At 35.5% G+C, this 18,316-nt stretch overlaps 1 protein-coding gene across 1 annotated transcript; it reads right to left on the reverse strand.

Annotated features, from left to right (window-relative positions):
• Window positions 1-13,461: 13,461 nt before the first annotated feature.
• Window positions 13,462-18,084, reverse strand: LOC139693219 (uncharacterized). The gene is made up of 4 exons (XM_071591323.1): window positions 17,977-18,084; window positions 17,097-17,210; window positions 13,667-13,756; window positions 13,462-13,482 (listed from the first exon to the last, which is right to left on the reverse strand). Exons 1-4 carry the CDS (start codon window positions 18,082-18,084, stop codon window positions 13,462-13,464), a joined length of 333 nt encoding a protein of 110 aa, XP_071447424.1.
• Window positions 18,085-18,316: the final 232 nt, after the last annotated feature.

Raw genomic sequence — 18,316 nt, forward strand, 5'->3', positions numbered from 1 at the left:
CTAATAGTGTTTTCAGGTTTGGGAATTATTTGCTTATTAAAGTTTAATGGTATCTATCTGGAGATGCAAATACATCAATTGCATAAAAATCTAAATTTTACTAATTTTCTTTAAAAAAACATTGCAATTTTCCCGGTAAAGCTTGTCCTATACACTATAATATTGTCACTTTTATATGTATTGTATTTAAACAAATAAGCTGAATGCTGGCTTTATACCATTAGGAAAAATTGTCTGAAAATAAAATCAAGGACTCTCCAGACATCTCATAGAGTTGATCAATGTTTCTCTGATGATCTTCACATTTATTTTGTCAACCTTTTTTCAGCTGTTGATATTGAATTGGTTATGCCATACTCTTTTAAATATGCAAAGAGAGATATTAGAGAAGATATAAGCAGTAAATCTATTAAAATTATAAAAATAAATAAATAACAGAAAATAAAGCCAAAAATAATAAATAAAATTACAAATAAATGAAAATATTAGATACCACAAATGGTTAGAAAAATGAAATGGAAGATAGAAAATAAATAATTTACTATCTAGCTTCAGTAATATAGCATAGATCCTTGCTAGTCTCAGGCACTCAAACACAATTAATAAAATTAAAAGTGGTATAATAATAAATGAAAATTATTCACACTCCTTAGCTTTGATGTAAAATACAGAATTGATTATTTTTAGTTGCATGCTCTCCCACTCTTTCAGGGCTTACAAGAGGTTTCACTCTGCACCAGGGGCTCACTAATTATACATAGTTATTTAAAATTAAAATAAATGAAAAATTATCACCTACTATCTAGCTTGGATGTACTATATTGCAATGATCCTTGATAGTCTCAAGCACTCATATTCAATTAGGGCTTAAAAGAGGTTCCCTTTGCACCAGTTACACATCAGTCACACGTCATATAAGTATAAAAAGCAAAATAATAACAAACTCTCTAGCTTGGATGTACAAAGCAGCATTGATCCTTCCTAGTCACATACACTCATACTTTCTCAAGGCTTACTAGTTTCTCTCTGTGCCAGTGGCCTACAAATCACTCACATGCCTCGATATGCAAGGATGCCAGCGCCCTTACAATATTCTTCCACAGATTTGTTGTGGAATATCTTCTGACATTAGTACTGTGACTTTCACTTTGTGGAAGGGTAAGGGGAGGGTTCAGAAGCTCTTGCATAATAATACCTTGGAGGACAGATATTCCAGTCAGAAGAGGAAGTGCAAGGAGCCAGAAGAGGAGTAGCCAGTTGGCTTTATGACACGGCATGAGAAAGGTATGACTTAAGTATTATGAAGCTGCTTACAAGGATAAAAACATGATACAATAATAGTCAAGGCAACTTTAAATTCTCAGGCTTTCTTAAGGTTTATACAAAGTTGAGAATAAATTAGTTTTTCCATGAAGAACAATGCAATACCTTAGTTTTTGAAGGGTCTTTGTAAAATGCAGTAAACGTGCATTCCTATAGCTCCTGCATATGCCAAACTATTGATGGATAAACTTAAACATAAGTTCTTTCATGAAAGAGACACTCAAACTGTACTGTCATATATTTTTCTTCTTCCTTTCCACAGTATCTTACAATTCATCTACATCTGACTTAAATATAACTTTCCAAGCTATCAACATTCACACCTAGAAAAATAACTTGAACAAAGTCTGAATGAAACTTGTCAACTATCAACAGTAAATTAATTTCAACTGTAGTCACCCATCACAATCAAAATCGGTAATCTCCTTCTCACTCTGTTTTTGGCTCCTGCTTTTCTTCTCTTCATACGGGTCTGTATCAAGTCCTGTATCTCCTCCTGTTTTTTATGCACTTGTCACTATTACCTGTTTCCCACTTTCACTTACCATTGATTCTCTTGAAGACCACGAGTCTGTTTCCTACTCCTTGGGGTAAATTTGAGAAACTCAACAAGGACCCCAGGTTCATTAGCCGACTTGTTCAGATGGTTTAGCACCACACTGAGTAATGGTGCAGGCACAGGCATTTGCTCAGTTGTCAACCCTGAAAGGGCTATCCCAGAATCTGCAGTATTCTGGGTATAAGCATTCTATGATCTTGCTTGTCTGCTGGGCTGTCCTACTGGCTTGTATAGCTATTGCGGTGGTGCTTGTACTATAATGGTGGGCTGCAGCTGGATAGTATTGGAAGGCAGCCGCAGCAGGATGTTACCCAATATTTCTTGAAATTGCATGGCTACTTCGCAGCCATGTGCTTGGATGAAAGCAAGTACCCAGATTCTATTGTATACTACATGCTTTACTGGGCCTGGGGGTATCATTCAATTGGCCATAATGGCTACCATTAAGTCAAACTCGTGCAGGTCATGCCGGGCCAGCTTAGATGAATTCCTGCCATACTTATCTTGATGGCCCAGGGTGAGGACCTCATCATTGTCCTCTGGTGGGGTGATCCACGCGGCCAGGCTTGCAGAGCATAGTGCCACGAACATCTTCCCCAGTGTCGGCCTTGGTGCTGGTGGTAGAAGTGTTACTGGTCTTGCTGACTAACCGGGATAGATTTGCAATGTCCTAATGGTCTGCATCTCTTGGGATAAGGACTCAAATTATGTCTCCAGGGCTGCAGCCCATGCGCGTGGCTCCTGCTCCCTCATGCTCAGCATTATCTACATGCTCCTTGGTCCAGGATATGGCAGAGAGAGACTTGCCTGTGGTCGAGATGGGTGTCCAAATTTTGGATGCTTTGTTTGTTGTTGGGTGTGTCTCAGACTGAAGATGGGTGAGGTCAACTGGTTTGACATGTACATGATGGGGTAACCATCATGAACAATGGAGAGATTCCTAGGCACTCTCCCTCTCTGAACCTTTTCGACCAACTGACCAACTAAGGCCTTGTCCCACCTATCTATCCACCCAACTCCTGAATCTGAAGCTGAGCGGACTGGATTTTGGAGCCGTCATCATTACTGCTGAGCATTCAGGAGCAGGAGCCACCCGTAAGGGCCCTAGCCCTGGAGATTCAATATCAGGCCTCATCAGGGTATTGGGGGCCAGTTCCTTTCTGTTCCGGTTAAGCTTTATCAGGAAAACCTGGTACCTAAAAATCACTTTAGATTTAGTGGAGCTGCAGGTGCCCAGAGTGCTTTGCCTGGGAATTGAGCCAGGGACCCTCCGGTCAGCAGTCCAATGCTCTACCTACTGGATTACAGCAACCCACATATACATACATATATGTATACATTTATATATTTATGTGTATTTTCATGTATATGTGTATATATATATATATATATATATATATATATATATATATATATATATATATATATGTATGTATGTATGTATATATATATATATATGTATATATATATATATATATATATATATATATATATATATATATATATATATATATATATATATATATATACATATATATATACATATATATATATATACATATATATATATATATATATATATATATATATATATATATATATATATATATATATATATATATATATATATATATATATATATATATATATATATATATATATATATATATATATATAAATATATGTGTTTATATTTATAAATACACACATACTTATGATTATCTTTGAAACAATGCTTTTTGACCATGCATAAATATACAAAAATACGGATAAAGATATTTCAAGAACAAAGAAAGGATACTTTCATGAGTAATTTTGATGGTAGTCATCAGAAAGTAGTCATTGGGGGAAGAATAAAGACAGTTTGGATAGGGAAATTCTGAGGGGAGATGTTTGTCGAATGGGAAGTGGTCAGACAATGATGAGGCAAGTAATATGGTAACTGATCATACACATTCCAGCATTAAGACAAGATAAATTCTTTGTATTGCATTATTGCTTACTTGCATTATTTATTATTTAATGCATTTTTACAAATTCATCCAATTCTTCAGAATCTCTCCCTTCCTAGTACTCTCTCCCTGAAATTATAATACAAGCAGCAAGCCAATGGCATTGAACAAATGACAATTAGTCTGCATTACTGTATAGTGCACCAATTCTACCCTTACTCTGTACACTTTCCACAGCCTCAGACAGCATTTATACAATTCTTTTTATACTAGTATAATTTAGGTTAATTTATTATTTATCCTTATGCTTATTTGTACCTAAATCTTAGTATTAATTATCTAACTAATGCCTATTTGAGTTACCTGGCGTTTTTCATGCATACCTATGTCTTTTAGTGTCCAAACAAGGAATAAATAATGGCTAATCCTCATTTTAACCTGCAGAACTCAATGTCTTTCTCTATGTGGTGAATTCTTGTGCACAAACTGTAGTCTCGGACCTAATTGCCATCTCTATTTTGCCTTACATCTTATTCCAATCTTATATCACTATCATATGCTACAAATGCTGCCTTATTTACCTGCATGAACTCATTATTTATTATGTCCTGTAAATTTGATAAATCCTATCAATTAATTTCTGCTTATGATTACTTGGTATGTAGATGATGATCAAGGGCGTAGATTCCATGTGCACTTCTACCAATAATAAATTATCATTTGATAGGTTTATGAATACTTTGCTTTTATCAACATTTTCATTCACTATTTTGTCCATCCTTAAATATAATATCATGAATATCAGGGTTTCAGGGCTCATTATTATATAATGCCATGGTTCACCTAAGACATAGCCATAAAGGTTTTGAAATAAATGATTGCAAGTTTAATGACATGTTATTTATATAGAATATTTATTGATTCAAAGGAAAAAAATAAGATTATTTAAGAAATATTGACCTAGAAAATAAGATTATTTACTGGAAAGCCCAGGTTTGAAGAAGGTAGAGGCAAGGGGGTGGGAAGATGTGGGAAAATACTTTTGGGAGGAAATCCAGCTCCTTCCCCCTTCTTCTACACAAACAATTTGGAAATACAACTTCTTTAAATGGATTGTATTTCATTTCTTCTTTTCTTTGATTTCAGCCCTATTGTTTCAAGAATCCACTCCAACCGCAAAGGGCAGGGCACACTTCTGCCCTTGTCCATCACACCTCTAACTCTGAAGGCATGAGTTCATGCTCCTCAGACTAGCTGACTTCCATCACGGAAGAGTACCTGTTAGCCAAGTGGCTTAAGTCACTAAGTAAGCGGCGTGGATTAAGACAGGATCAGCTGCTGACCCAACTTGAGCGAGTTGGTGCCGGGGGTCAATTCATCCCAGGATGCCATCTCATTATTTCCATTGCACCTTGGCTCCTTAACATCAATGACGTCCTACCTGACTGCTGCCTAGTCAGATGGTGCTGCAGCACTGCTGGGGATCCAGCCGGCATTGATCCGGTATGGAGTCACTGAGATGATTCCCACCACCACCATACTGTTCTCCAGCAACTTCCCATTTCTCCTCTCCTCCTCTTCCTCCAACTCGCCCTGCAGGTCTTCAGAGATCTCCTCCGAGATGAATGTCTCTCCAGCTGACTCCTTGATGGAGAGGGCGGGAAAATAGTTTTCAAGGGTGATATCTGTTACCTTTTAAGGATAAGTCAGGTCGGGTGAATGGCAGAGGATGATCAGAGGTATACAGGACTGGATGTGATCTGAAGGCACTCCCTCTCTGACCCTTTTTTACCAACTGACCAACTCAGGCCTCAACTCACCTATATATCCACCTGACTCCCAAATCAGAGGCTAAGTAGGCATAGGGAGGCAGGACAGTCCAAGAAGGATGGTCAGCCAGATTCTATTCTGAGGGAATGTACCCCCAGGTCACATTCAGTGACCATTCTTTAATTAAGCTCATAAATAGATACAAGATATCATGACACATAAATATAACACATGTTCTCCTAGTCAGGGATGAAATTACAGCTTGATCATCACGATAAATTATTGCATTAGTATTGGGGTCTGCAATGCTGATTGCAGGATGGGCCTCCATTTAGGCCACCAAAGCCTCCATAATTGGTCTCTAATGCTCTATGGCCCATATTTCAGTAGTTGAAAGCATCGGGATCACCCAAGCTACCTGGAATAGGGTGTTGTAACTGAACACATCTAAAATGTACTTATAATTGGAATACACTCTTGGTCCCTGCCATTTATTGTCATCCCATAGGCACTCCAGCCACGTGATGTTGCAACATGCCGTTTCCTGGACTATGAATAGGTGGTCCTTCTGGCTGGTATTGTGGTCGTGGTGGTGCTTGTACTATAATGGTGAGCTGTGGCTGGATAGTATTCAAGGGCAGTCACAGCAGGGCATTTTCTGATGGTGGCTGTTTCCCAGCAATGTGCCTGGATGACAGCAAGTACCCGGATTCTATTTTATACTACATGTTTTACCAGGTCCAGGATTATCATTCAATTGGCCAAAGTGGCTACCATTACATCAAACTTGTGGAGGTCATGCCAGGTCAGCTTAGATGAATTCCTGCCATCCTTAACTGGATGGCACAAGGTGAGGACCTAATCATTGCCCTCTAGTAGGGTGATCCATGTGGCCAGGCTTGCTGAGTGTAGTGCCACAAACGTCTTCTCCAGTGCAATTATTTGTACTGGCGGTAGCAGTGTTATCAGTCTTGCTGACTTACTGGGCTGGATTTGCAATTGCCTAGTGGTCTGCATCTCTTGAGATAAGGCCTGAAATTGTGTCTGCAGGGCTAAAGCCAATGCGGTTAGATCCTGCTCCCCCATGCTCAGCTTTGGTGACTTGTTCCTTGGTTCAGGAGATAATGGAGACATGCTTGGCTGTGAATGGGATGTGTGTCCAACTTCTGGAATATTTTGCTTGTCGCCAGATGTCTCGGACTGAAGACCTGTGAGGTCAATTGGTTTGACATGTGGCGATGGGGTACCCACCACTAACAATGGAGAGATCTGGAGGCACTGTCTCTCTGAACCTTTTTGACCAACTTACCAACTCAGGCCTTGTCTCACCTATATATCCGCTTGGTCTCCAAATCTGAGGCTAAGCAGACTGGATTTGGGAGCCCCCATCATAACCACTGAGCATTAGGGAGCAGGAGCCACCCACATGGACTCAATTGCCCTGCAGACGCAATTTCAGGCCTTATCAGGGTATGGAAGCCAGTTCCTTTTTCTGTTCCAGTTATGCTTTCCCTGGAAGACCTGTTAACCAAAAATGACTATAGCTTTAGTGGAAAAGCAGGTGCCCTGAGTACCTGGCCTGGGATTGAAACCCAGGACCCTCTATTCAGCAGTCCAATGCTTTACCCACTGGACTACAGCAACCCACTTATATACATATATATATATATATATATATATATATATATATATATATATATATATGTATATATTTATGTGTATTTTCATAGATATATATACATACTCATAATTATCTTTGGAACACAATGCTCCATGACCATGCATAAATGTATAAAAAGTATGGAACAAGATATTACAAGAACAAAGAAAGGATACTTACGTGAGTAATTTTGATGGTAGCCATCAGAAAGTAGTCATTTGGGGAAAAATGAAGACAGTTTTGGTATGGAAATTGTGAGGGGAGAAGATCTGTTTGTCCAATAGGAAATTGACAAGGTGGTGAGAGGGGATTGCTAAGTGGTGACTGAAATTAGACATGATTCAATCTTGGAGGTTTAAATGACTGGAGCACCCAGATATGTGCCATCTCATGCGTGTAAGTTTATGCATGAGTTAGTACGTCTTCATGAGTGTGCATTATTGTATGTATTGAGTGTGTGTGCTAGTATTACTGTTAGTATGTGCTTTTAGCCACATAGAGGTCTGTTTTCGGTAGAGTTTTGTTGTGCATATATATGCATATAATCTCATCTGTCACTGTATTTTTGATACTTATTTTTGTATATTTTAGTATTTCCTATCTACCCTAAAATTTTTAAGCATTTTATTCTCTTGACAATGTTGTTAACTCTTTGATAGTTAAGAGATTTGAGAGAAAATGCTGATTACATTGCCTTATATTACGGCTATATTGTAACCATGAAATGGCTGAAATAAACTGTAGTACATAGTTTAATGCCTGGTTATGTTTAAATATTACAATAAGTAATACAATTCAAGTAATATCAGGATATCAAATCCCACCAGCCATTTTTGAAGAGGGCAATTTTGCACTGAACTTTTCAATTGCTATTTATTAAATTTAAAATTCTATGAAGACTTTTTTTTACGGATCCTCTTTTACACATACCTCATTTAATCAAGGCTTTACTGTTAATGAGAATAAGTAAACTAAATACATGCCTGGCTAGTATTACAGATGGTCTGAAACAATTGCTTGCCGAAACAAACTTAAGTCCATATTTTAATGACTGTTGGTGTTGACATAACATAAAAGTAATACAACTCAAGTCAAATGAGCATATAAAATTAGAATTGCCATTTTTTGAGGGAGACATTTTGCACTAAACTTTTCAATTCCTATTTATATAACATCAAAGTTGTATGCATACTCTGTATAGGGCTCCTAAATCCCGGTTGCCATGTTTGATCGAGACCTCTTTCTTAATAAGCATTATAATGGTAATTGGAGACCCCTATCATATAAATTTTATCAGTCATATTGCTTTCAAAAGAAATTTCATTTAAAGCTGGTTACAACTGTCAACTCGAATCAATGTCATTAATCTATGAAGATAGCAATGCGTATTGAATGAGATGGTCCTCAAGTATATAATTTGAACATTCTAAAAATATTTATGATAGATTTCCAGTACCCACTATTCCTATAGAGATTTGTTGTATCATAAGTTTGCCAAATTTAAAACTATTTATTGGGTCACATTTGTTAGAGCTTTTCTGCTCATCACTTGTCTCTAGAAAGCTAATTAAATCTGTTGAAATGTATGTGTAATTAGATATAAAAAGGGTAGGCTGATAACTAATGCAAATATATCCTTGTAGAACAGAGAGAATAAACTTCAGAAACACTCCTGGTGACATACCTCCTCATCTCTCATTTGTAGGTTAGAGGTCATTTCATTTATTCAGTATATTTTAAGAAATGCAAATATTTGGAACTGTATTAGTGCTTTAGCAATAGAATTTAAACAGGGTGCTGCTATGGAATTTAAGTGATGCCTATATTTTCTTAATTAGGGATGAGCTGTTACTTCACATGAGGTTGTAGGAATACAGCTGCTTTAATGAGGAAAAACCTCATTAAGATAAAGAAACTTCTAACAGTATGAAATAGAATGATACAAGTGGGTAAGGTAAATGCACTGTACCAGGCCCATATTTCATATTCCTAAATGAGAAAAATTTAGGATTTTTGTCTGGATTAGTCCTTAGACCAGTTTCAACTTAAACTTTAAAAGTAGTTTGTTTAGACCTATAGTTGCAGTACATTGCTAATGTTTCCTGTTGAAATAAATAAACTAAAATTTCTTGCAGCCCTAGAATTCCTCAATATAGATTCATTTTTTACTGAGGAAATTAATTCAAAGTTAACTAAATGTACAGGGACACTACATCTTTAATATAAACCATTTTAAAGTAGGAAGCAGAACTAAAATATGATCTTATATCCCTTGGAAATGATCCACCTGAAGGATGGCCATAAGGTGAAGCATCACATATAACATTGAATGGCCATGAGTTTATTATATGAAAAGGTGCAAAAAATATTCTGAAAGGAATTAGGGATGGGAAATCTCTGGGCAAGGTGAATACGGCATTTGTGGAAAGCCATAAACAAGAAAATGTTCAAACATATTTAGCAGCAATGCTTCAATCAATTTAAGAGAAAACTGACCCATTTCTACCTATGAATTATCACAAAATATGAGAAATGGCTAGCAACATTACAAACAAGAAACAAAACATCCATCAAAGCATTGGATGAAAGCCAGAGTTTTAGTGCCAAAGATACCAAGTAGAAAAATCTGGTTTGGCAAAGCACCTTTATATCCAAACCTATCCAGAACCCAAAATTCTGAATGTCTAGATAAGTGAACCTTCTAGGTAGTCCCCCCTATTTCCCCTTCCTCCATCAAGAGATGGTACTCATGACAGAAATACTACAATGTCACTTTATCCTGAAGGCAACTTCCACAGAGGGTAACAGTGTTCCAATGCCTATTTTTGTGCAGAGCCAGATCCTTCAAAGTCCTAACATCCTAACCCACTTTCTTTATGATGAAGTCAGTTATACAATCCCCAGAGTTGCACAGAAAACTGGGGAATGCAATTGCAGTGTTTGATTCTTGACATACAATAGAACTTACATAGCATTAATACACCTTAATTTCTTCCAAACTAAATGCAGTGTGATTAAAGATGGATATCAGCTAAGTGCAAAACATTTTTGTTGCAATATTTCAACTGATTCAAGAGGAAGCAAATCTATTTTGTGCTACAATTTAATGAAATTAATGAGGCATTGGTCCAGCACAAAATGCATCAAAACAGCAGATAAAGCAGGTTTTGGAAGCCTGTGGTTTAGCAGTAAAGAAACCAAAGTCAAATGCTTCTAGTTTGGCAAAGGGAATTTATATCAAATCCGAGGTATTCAAACCCTTTTAATGAATAATTTCTATAATATTCTCCGTGGGCCAATTTTTTCCACTAAGCAGCAGAAGTTTCAGGAGAAATATAAGGTTATCTAGCTCAAAATGTCTAGATAGGTAAAATTTCCCATATACCCCCCCCCCCCCTATTTCCAGCTCTTCCATAAATACAGGGTGTTCTGGACTGAAATACCTCAACTTCTCATTACTCTGAATGAAACTTCAGCAGAATGTAACTGGGTTTTAATCACTATTTTTGTGCATAACTAGGTACTCCAAACACTTAAAATCCGAGATGACGTCGGCAATGCAATCCCCAAGATCATCCACCAAGAACCAGGGAATACCTTCACAGCATTCCAGTATTAACATAGGGGCATTTATGTAAATATACCTTTACTTCTTCCTAACCAAATGCTGTGTGATATAGACAGATGTCTTGTTTCATCTTACTTTCATAGGCATCATGGAACAATTCATTCTCCATCAATAAACATTTGTCAACAAACCATGCTCAACTTTGGATATTTTTTCTTCAGCAACAGTCTTAACATCTAAACCCTGTCCATCTTAGACTTTCCACACTTACAGACAAGCCAAAGAGAGAACATATACACTCCAATGTCCTGTGAACAATACAATTTCTTTTTTCTCTTGCACAACCAACTTTGCATTATCTTTATCTCATCATTTCATTCTTCAAGGAAAGTAAAAGCAGGTATATTTCCAGGCAAAAAGGCATGAGGCAAGTGTTTTGCCTTTTAATACAAACTGAACAGATTAGATTGCACAGAAATGAACTTATTAACAACAATCCTAGCATGATTAATGGACAAATGGGTGAAATAGTTTACAGATGTCCATGGAAGCCTTATAATTGATTCATGTTTAGCAGATCAAAAAATTTAAAAATTGATAGGAATCATTGTTTGAGTTAATGATGAATTAGAAGATTAACATGTAAAAAAATATGAAATTTTAATTCTTACAGGTAGAAAATTTTTCTGTTTAGATTTATGTTATCAAGATGTACATAATCATCCAGAGATTTTTAGCTTAATCTGAAATTATTTTTTATTTAAAAAATTATACAAAACTGGACAATGTAACTGTTAAAGAGTTTATGTTTTACAATTGGTTTCTTCAGAGTGTAAGGGAATATTTGGGAAAAGTTAAGGAATAACAAATAATCCTCAGCAGTCTAATGCACTTCAATTTTATGTAGCCTAAGCACTCTTCTGTTCATAAGGCTCTAGGTAATGAATGATTATGGACATATCTTACATTTTTATGATCATTTTGCAGTGTGCCATCATGTGCGATATTAGACCACCACGCTGAACGAATGCCTTTGAACACATGTTGCACTTGCGTGGCTTTTCACCAGTATGTGTCAACATGTGTCTCTTTAGATGATTACTCTGAATGAATGCTTTTGAGCACAGGTTGCACTTGTGATGCTTTTCACCAGTGTGTGTCAGTGTGTGCTTCTTTTGATTACTTCTAGAAGCAAAGGCTTTAGAACAAATATGACACTTGTGTGGTTTTTCACCAGTGTGTGTAATCATGTGTAACTTTAGATTACCTCTGTAAGTGAATGCTTTTGAACAGACGTTGCACTTGTGTGGCTTTTCACCAGTGTGTATCATCATGTGGGAAATTAGATGACTATGCCTTTTGAATGATTTTGAACACACCCGGCACTTGTGTGGCTCTTCGCCAGTGTGTGTCATCATGTGGCCCTTTAGAGAACTTCTTGCTGCAAATGCTTTAGAACAAACATGACACTTGTGTGGTTTTTCGCCAGTGTGTGTCATCATGTGTGACTTTAGCTTACTTCTCAGAGTGAATGATTTTGAACAGATGTTGCATTTGTGTGGCTTTTCACCAGTATGCGTCAACATATGACCCTTTAGACAACTACTCCTAGCAAATGGTTTCGAACAAATATTACACTTGTGGTGTTTTTCAGCAGTATGTGTTAGCATGTGCCTTTTTAAGTGACTCTTGGCAATAAATGTTTTGGAACAGATCTCACATGTGTGTGGCCATTCTACAGCATGTGTCAGGATGTGCCTCTGTAAAAGTATCTTTCCAGCTAAAACTTTTAAACACAATGCACATTGGAATGGCCTTTCCCCAGTGTGTGTTGACATTTGAATTTTGAGTTTACTGAAATTTAGAAAGTTTTTGGAGCAGAAGTCACATTGGTGCGTCTTCTTAAGAGCATGCACATATTGGATATGACTTGCAAGGTCATATTTTCTCTTAAATACTTCCAAACAAACATCACATCTGAATAGCATCACCTTCCTAAGGTGCACATGCATTACATGATATTTGAGAAGGTCCCTTTGTTCAAATACCTTGGAGCAAATTTCACACACATGCAGTTGAGTGGATGAAGCATCTTCCCCTGCATCATCCTGTTTTTGGTGTTTATCTGAAAGATTTGAAGTATAAGTAGATATTCATTAAAAACGTGCATACATTTATACAATCATACATCCACTGTTGCCTGTACATACTCATCAGTCTAAATATGTATGTTAGCAATGTCAGTTGCAATAAAATCCCAGGAACAAAGCATCTGTCATCACTTACTGCTGACCAGAATTAGGCCTTTTAGCACTTTTTCTTTTACCTTCATCAGTATCAAAGTTGCTGTTGTTTCAAACAAAAGCAACAAATATGTTACTAAGAAATAATAGACATGGAAAATCAAAGAAAATAGTTTAACTGTAAACAATGGACATGTAAACACAACAAATGAATGGCACTGACACATTTCAAATGATATTTATATCTTACTTAGGATAAAACATAAGATATTGAAAGGGAAAATGGTTGTTTTTGGTTATATTATTTATAATTCTAAACTGATAATATCTAAAATCAGAATAATCAAGCAAAATTAAGAAATGGCTTGAAAACATAGCAAGATTAGTTAAAGATCTAGTCTGCTTAGCTATATAAATAATACTAAATATATTAATACATAATTGCAAAAATGATGATAACATTATCATCTTTTTTGCAATTTATTATAATATTTTAAGTGGCCTTTCAGTTATTTTTAAAACATTTTGCTGATAACACAGTCCTTAGCTTTCCTTACCTTGTTCCTGCAACACCTCCCCTCCCAGTCTTACTTTCATCTGAGGTATATCAGTATCACAATCATCCTCAATCTCCACTTCCTCCTCAGAGGGCATATTTACTTCTGCATCTGCCAAATGATCCTGCAAGATCAAAGAAAAAATATTAAAGATTTTCAGGATATCCATGCAAAATATGTTTTAAAAACATGTTATTTTAAAAATTAAGATTAAAAAATTGTTAACTTGTATACATTAAATTAATATAAAAAAATAGTATTTTAGCTGATACCTCTTCAAAAAATTTTTTTTCGTCAAACCATTGACTTGCATTGGTTACGAAGATATGATTGATATACTACCTTGATCAAAAATTTCCCGGAATTTATTCAGAAAATTGAAAAAAAAGGGTTTATTCATCTAAATCTATATTGCCCCCTTCAAAGTAATCCCCATCGACTGCAACACACTTATGCCAGCGCTTGATCCAATCCTCGAAACATTTTTTATATTCAGTTTTCGGTATGTCCATCAGTGCTTCCTGCGATTTTTCCATTACTTCCTCTCGGCTGCTAAAAAGCATTCCCCATAATGGTTTTTTAACTCGATTGAACAGAAAGACTTTTCTATGCTTAAGCTTGGTGACCTTAGTTCTTAACCATTCAGTTCTTTGTATATTCTTTCCAAGTTTCTTGGATATTTTCTTTGTCTTAGCTTTTTTTATCTGAGTCAAGTTTCATCATGTTGGCCTAAGTTCTTTAACAGACAGTTTTTCACATTATTCCTTTCAATTCTCTTGGATCTCTTCTATGTCAGCTATAATCTCACTCAACTTATCTTTAACTGCTAGAATAGATCTTTCCTTCTTACTTTCGATAATTATTTAACCTTCTTAAACAGTACTTTAATTTATTCTTCCTTCTGCGGACTTATCATATTCTATTTCATATGCTACCAATAATTCAGAGCATCAATTAACTCTAAATATAATGAGTAGAGTCAACCCCAGCCGTACTCTTATGAATGGGCAAAGGTAGGTGAGGGAAATTAGAAGTAGTAGTAAATCAATAAATATTATAAAAATAAATAACTGAATATAAACCAATAAGAAATACAATAAAAAACTAAAAATAATTGAAATTATTGGAAACAGTAAACAGTTAGAATGATGAAATGGAAGACTGTAAATAAATCACGCACTATCTATCTTGGACTATATAGCATTGATACTTGCTGGTCACATGCACTCATGCTCTATAAGGTGTTATGAGACTTTTCTCTCTGCATCAGGGGCTCACTAATCACACAAAGGGAAATACAATTAAAAATTATTTCAAATGGAAAATAATTACATACTCTCTTGCTTGGATGTATTATATAGAATTGATCCCTGGCTAGTATCAAGCACTTACATTCAATCAGGGCTTAGGAGAAATGCCCTCTGCACCACTGGCCCGTTAGTCATAAGAAATATAATTATTATAAAAAATTACAAAGTGTATGGATTTGATGTACTATACAGCATCGATCCTTGATAGTAGCATGAACTCACAATCTATCAGGGCTTACAAGAGGTTTCCCTCTCCATAGAGGGCCCACTAATTACACTATCATTAGTGAAATAAAATTTAAAATTAAAAAAAATAAAAAATAATCACCCACCCTCTAGCTTGGATGTGCTATATAGCCTTAATGCCCGATAGTCTCAAGAATCACATTCAATCAGAGCTTACAAGAGATTTTCCCTGAAACAGTTGCCCATCACCCACCAAAATGATTACAAACTATCTAGCTTGGATGTACTAAGCAGCATTCATCCTTACTTGTTGCTTGCACTTACACTATAGCAGGGCTTACAAGAGGTTTCCCTCTGCGTCAGGGGCTCACCAATCACATGTAGTGGAATAAAATCAAAGGTTATAACAAATTTCTCAAGGTTTATACAAAGTTGAGAATAAATTTGTTTTTCCATAAAAAGCAATGCAAGACCTTACTTTTTGAAGGGTCTTTGAAAAATGCAGTGAATGTGCATGACTATAGCTTATGCATATGACAATCTAATAATGGATAAACTTGAACATAAGTTCTCTCATCAAAGTAATACTAAAACCGTACTGTCATGTCTTTTTCTTCTTCTTTTTCACATTATCTTTCAATTCATCTATATCTGACTCTAATATAACTTTCCAAACTATCAACATTCAAACCTAGAAAAATAATTTTAACAGTCTGAACGAAACTTACCAACTATCAACAATAAATTTATTTCAACTGTGGCCAACCATGACATACAAAATCCTTCATCCCCTTCTCACGTTGTCAGTGGCTTTTGTTTCTACAACAACGCTCCTCCCCGATAAAAATACATGGACCAGCTACTTCACTGTCTCAGAAAAAGTGGGAAACCTGAAAAACTGCTGAAGAGTAACATTCTCAAACCTTTAACCCAATACACTCCTCTCTTTGAACCAAACTGCCTGAAAATCCGTTACCTTATCATCACTTCTTTAGCCAAATACCATAATATTAAACAATCTGTGAACTTAGCCTTTACTGTAACTTCTGCCCTGCCTAGTACATCAGTCAATGAAACACCACCATTTCCCTCTTCATCATAACTAATACTATTCTACCAAAACCATAATGATCTTTAACTATCCCATCCTTAATCACCCTGCCTCCAAATACCAATCTTTGATGACCACTTCTCTGTTTAGGTGATTGAAAACCTTTCAAAACCTGCAAGTAGCAGATAGTTAAGAAATGAGAGATGGTGCATATCTGAGTGCTCCTGTCATTAAAGGCATTCCAGCCTAACCAAACCCGCTGAATGCATCAAATGCCTGACTACCAATAATAAATTAATGTGTCAGGGAAATAACAAATAATATGATTTGTACGTAGAGGTATTAAAAAGAATAAAGATAAGGATACACTAAGTTATCCCAGTAAAAAACAGGAATTTGAAGTTGTATCAGAACATTTTATCCAGCCCTATCAGCTGAAGAGTAACAGAACACATTATTTAAAACAGCATCTTTACAATTCTGACATATCTCCTTACTTGGCACAAGCTGTCTATTTCCTGTTCTTAAAATTAAATCTTGCCACAATTTTCACACAAATCTAATACATGTCATGCTACATAATAGCCATTATCTATCTTAACACTTTAATTTGCTATGGAATCCTGGGCATACCTTATCTCCTCTTAAAATACTGACAAATTACTATATTCACCTATTTGAATACACCACCTATATCATGAGCAGTAATTCAATGCTTTTGCCTTTTTCATTGGAGAGGAACTACAATAAAACTATATGGCCAAAAACATAAGTCAGAAAGACTAATATAGTATAATTAAATAAATAGCATAACATTTACAGCATAAAAAGTAAACATCTGTTCCTCTCATGGTTATCATGATTTGAAAAATTAAGCATTTGTCATTATGACACAAACACTCTTATTTTTCCCTTACCTCAAGAGAAGTCCTTTCCTGAATTTGAATATTGTAGTCCACTTCCTCCTTGCTAGCTGGAATTTCAATAACCTCCGACTCTTCAATATCCACCTTCTCCCTTTTCACAGTGATCTGCATATATTTGTTAAAAATGATGAACAATCATAAAAAAATATGACTAGCTTTGCCAGTTTTACCATTTAAGTACGAGAATTTTGGAAAGATATTGTGTAACAAAAATGATTTATGTTAGGTTATCATTGGTCATATATGAAGTGAAATGTAAATATCAGACATTACACAATGACAAATTGAGATTTCTTCTTTTATCAGGAATCATTCAAAATTGTATGTTTTGAACATATGACCCTATAACTTTAACTATATAAGGATTAGATGCTAGTCATTTTCTTGGCAATTTGTATGTTTCCCCAAGATTAAATGAAAAACTACCATTGGTCCAATGTTTACATGAACGAAATATTTCCACATAAAAGTACATCTAATAAAAATGAATACATTAATTAATCTAACAGAGTAGTAAACATACCAAAATACAGAGGAATTACTCTGGTAATGCTATGGAAATAATTGTTTCCATAACTATTTATGTATACAAAGCATAAAAAATGAATGCTAAGATATAATGATGAAAAACACCATAATAAGTACACCTTGTAATCAGAATAAAACACGTCAAAGAAAGCCAGGCTAAGTACTCTTACGCATGCTCTTTAATAAACAAATCATTATTCAATTTCTTCCTATGTACACATCTTATGTATAAAATATTCACAATTTTTAAGTCATTTCCCGTATTTGCCATTTGGTCCTTAGACCTTTAGGCATTTCTACATTAGGGATGAAATACTCTTAATTATTCTTAATTTTCCCTTACCTCAACAGAAGTCTCTTCCTGAATTTGAATATAATGGTTCACTTCATCCTGGCTTGCTGGAATTTCAATATCCTCCGACTTTCCAACATCCATCATCTCTCTTTTCATTGTGATCTGTACATAATTGTTAAAAATGTTGAAAATAATAAAAAAATATGACTAGCAACATATAAATTAATGAAGAGTGCAAAATCAACAATTTTTATTGAATGAAAATGATTGTGATAGTTGCAATTTGAAATTAAACAGAAGGGCTATTGTCCTAATATCTTATGCTTATGGCATAACATATTTTCATTTTAATCCGAGAGAAGATTATTTGTATTTACGAATAGTGGGG

This window comes from Hetaerina americana, unplaced genomic scaffold, assembly GCF_022747635.1.
Source record: "Hetaerina americana unplaced genomic scaffold, ioHetAmer1.1.p SCAF_45, whole genome shotgun sequence".
Classification (NCBI taxonomy): domain Eukaryota; kingdom Metazoa; phylum Arthropoda; class Insecta; order Odonata; family Calopterygidae; genus Hetaerina; species Hetaerina americana.

Bases quoted from the DNA above. Each gene is read 5' to 3' on its own strand.
- LOC139693219 (XM_071591323.1), bottom strand. From the start codon at position 18,084: ATGAAAAGAGAGATGATGGATGTTGGAAAGTCGGAGGATATTGAAATT. The intron at 17,211-17,976 runs GTAAGGGAAAAT...AAATATATGCAG, and splicing joins AGGAAGAGACTTCTGTTGAG to ATCACTGTGAAAAGGGAGAA. The intron at 13,757-17,096 runs GTAAGGGAAAAA...TTGATCTTGCAG, and splicing joins AGGAAAGGACTTCTCTTGAG to GATCATTTGGCAGATGCAGA.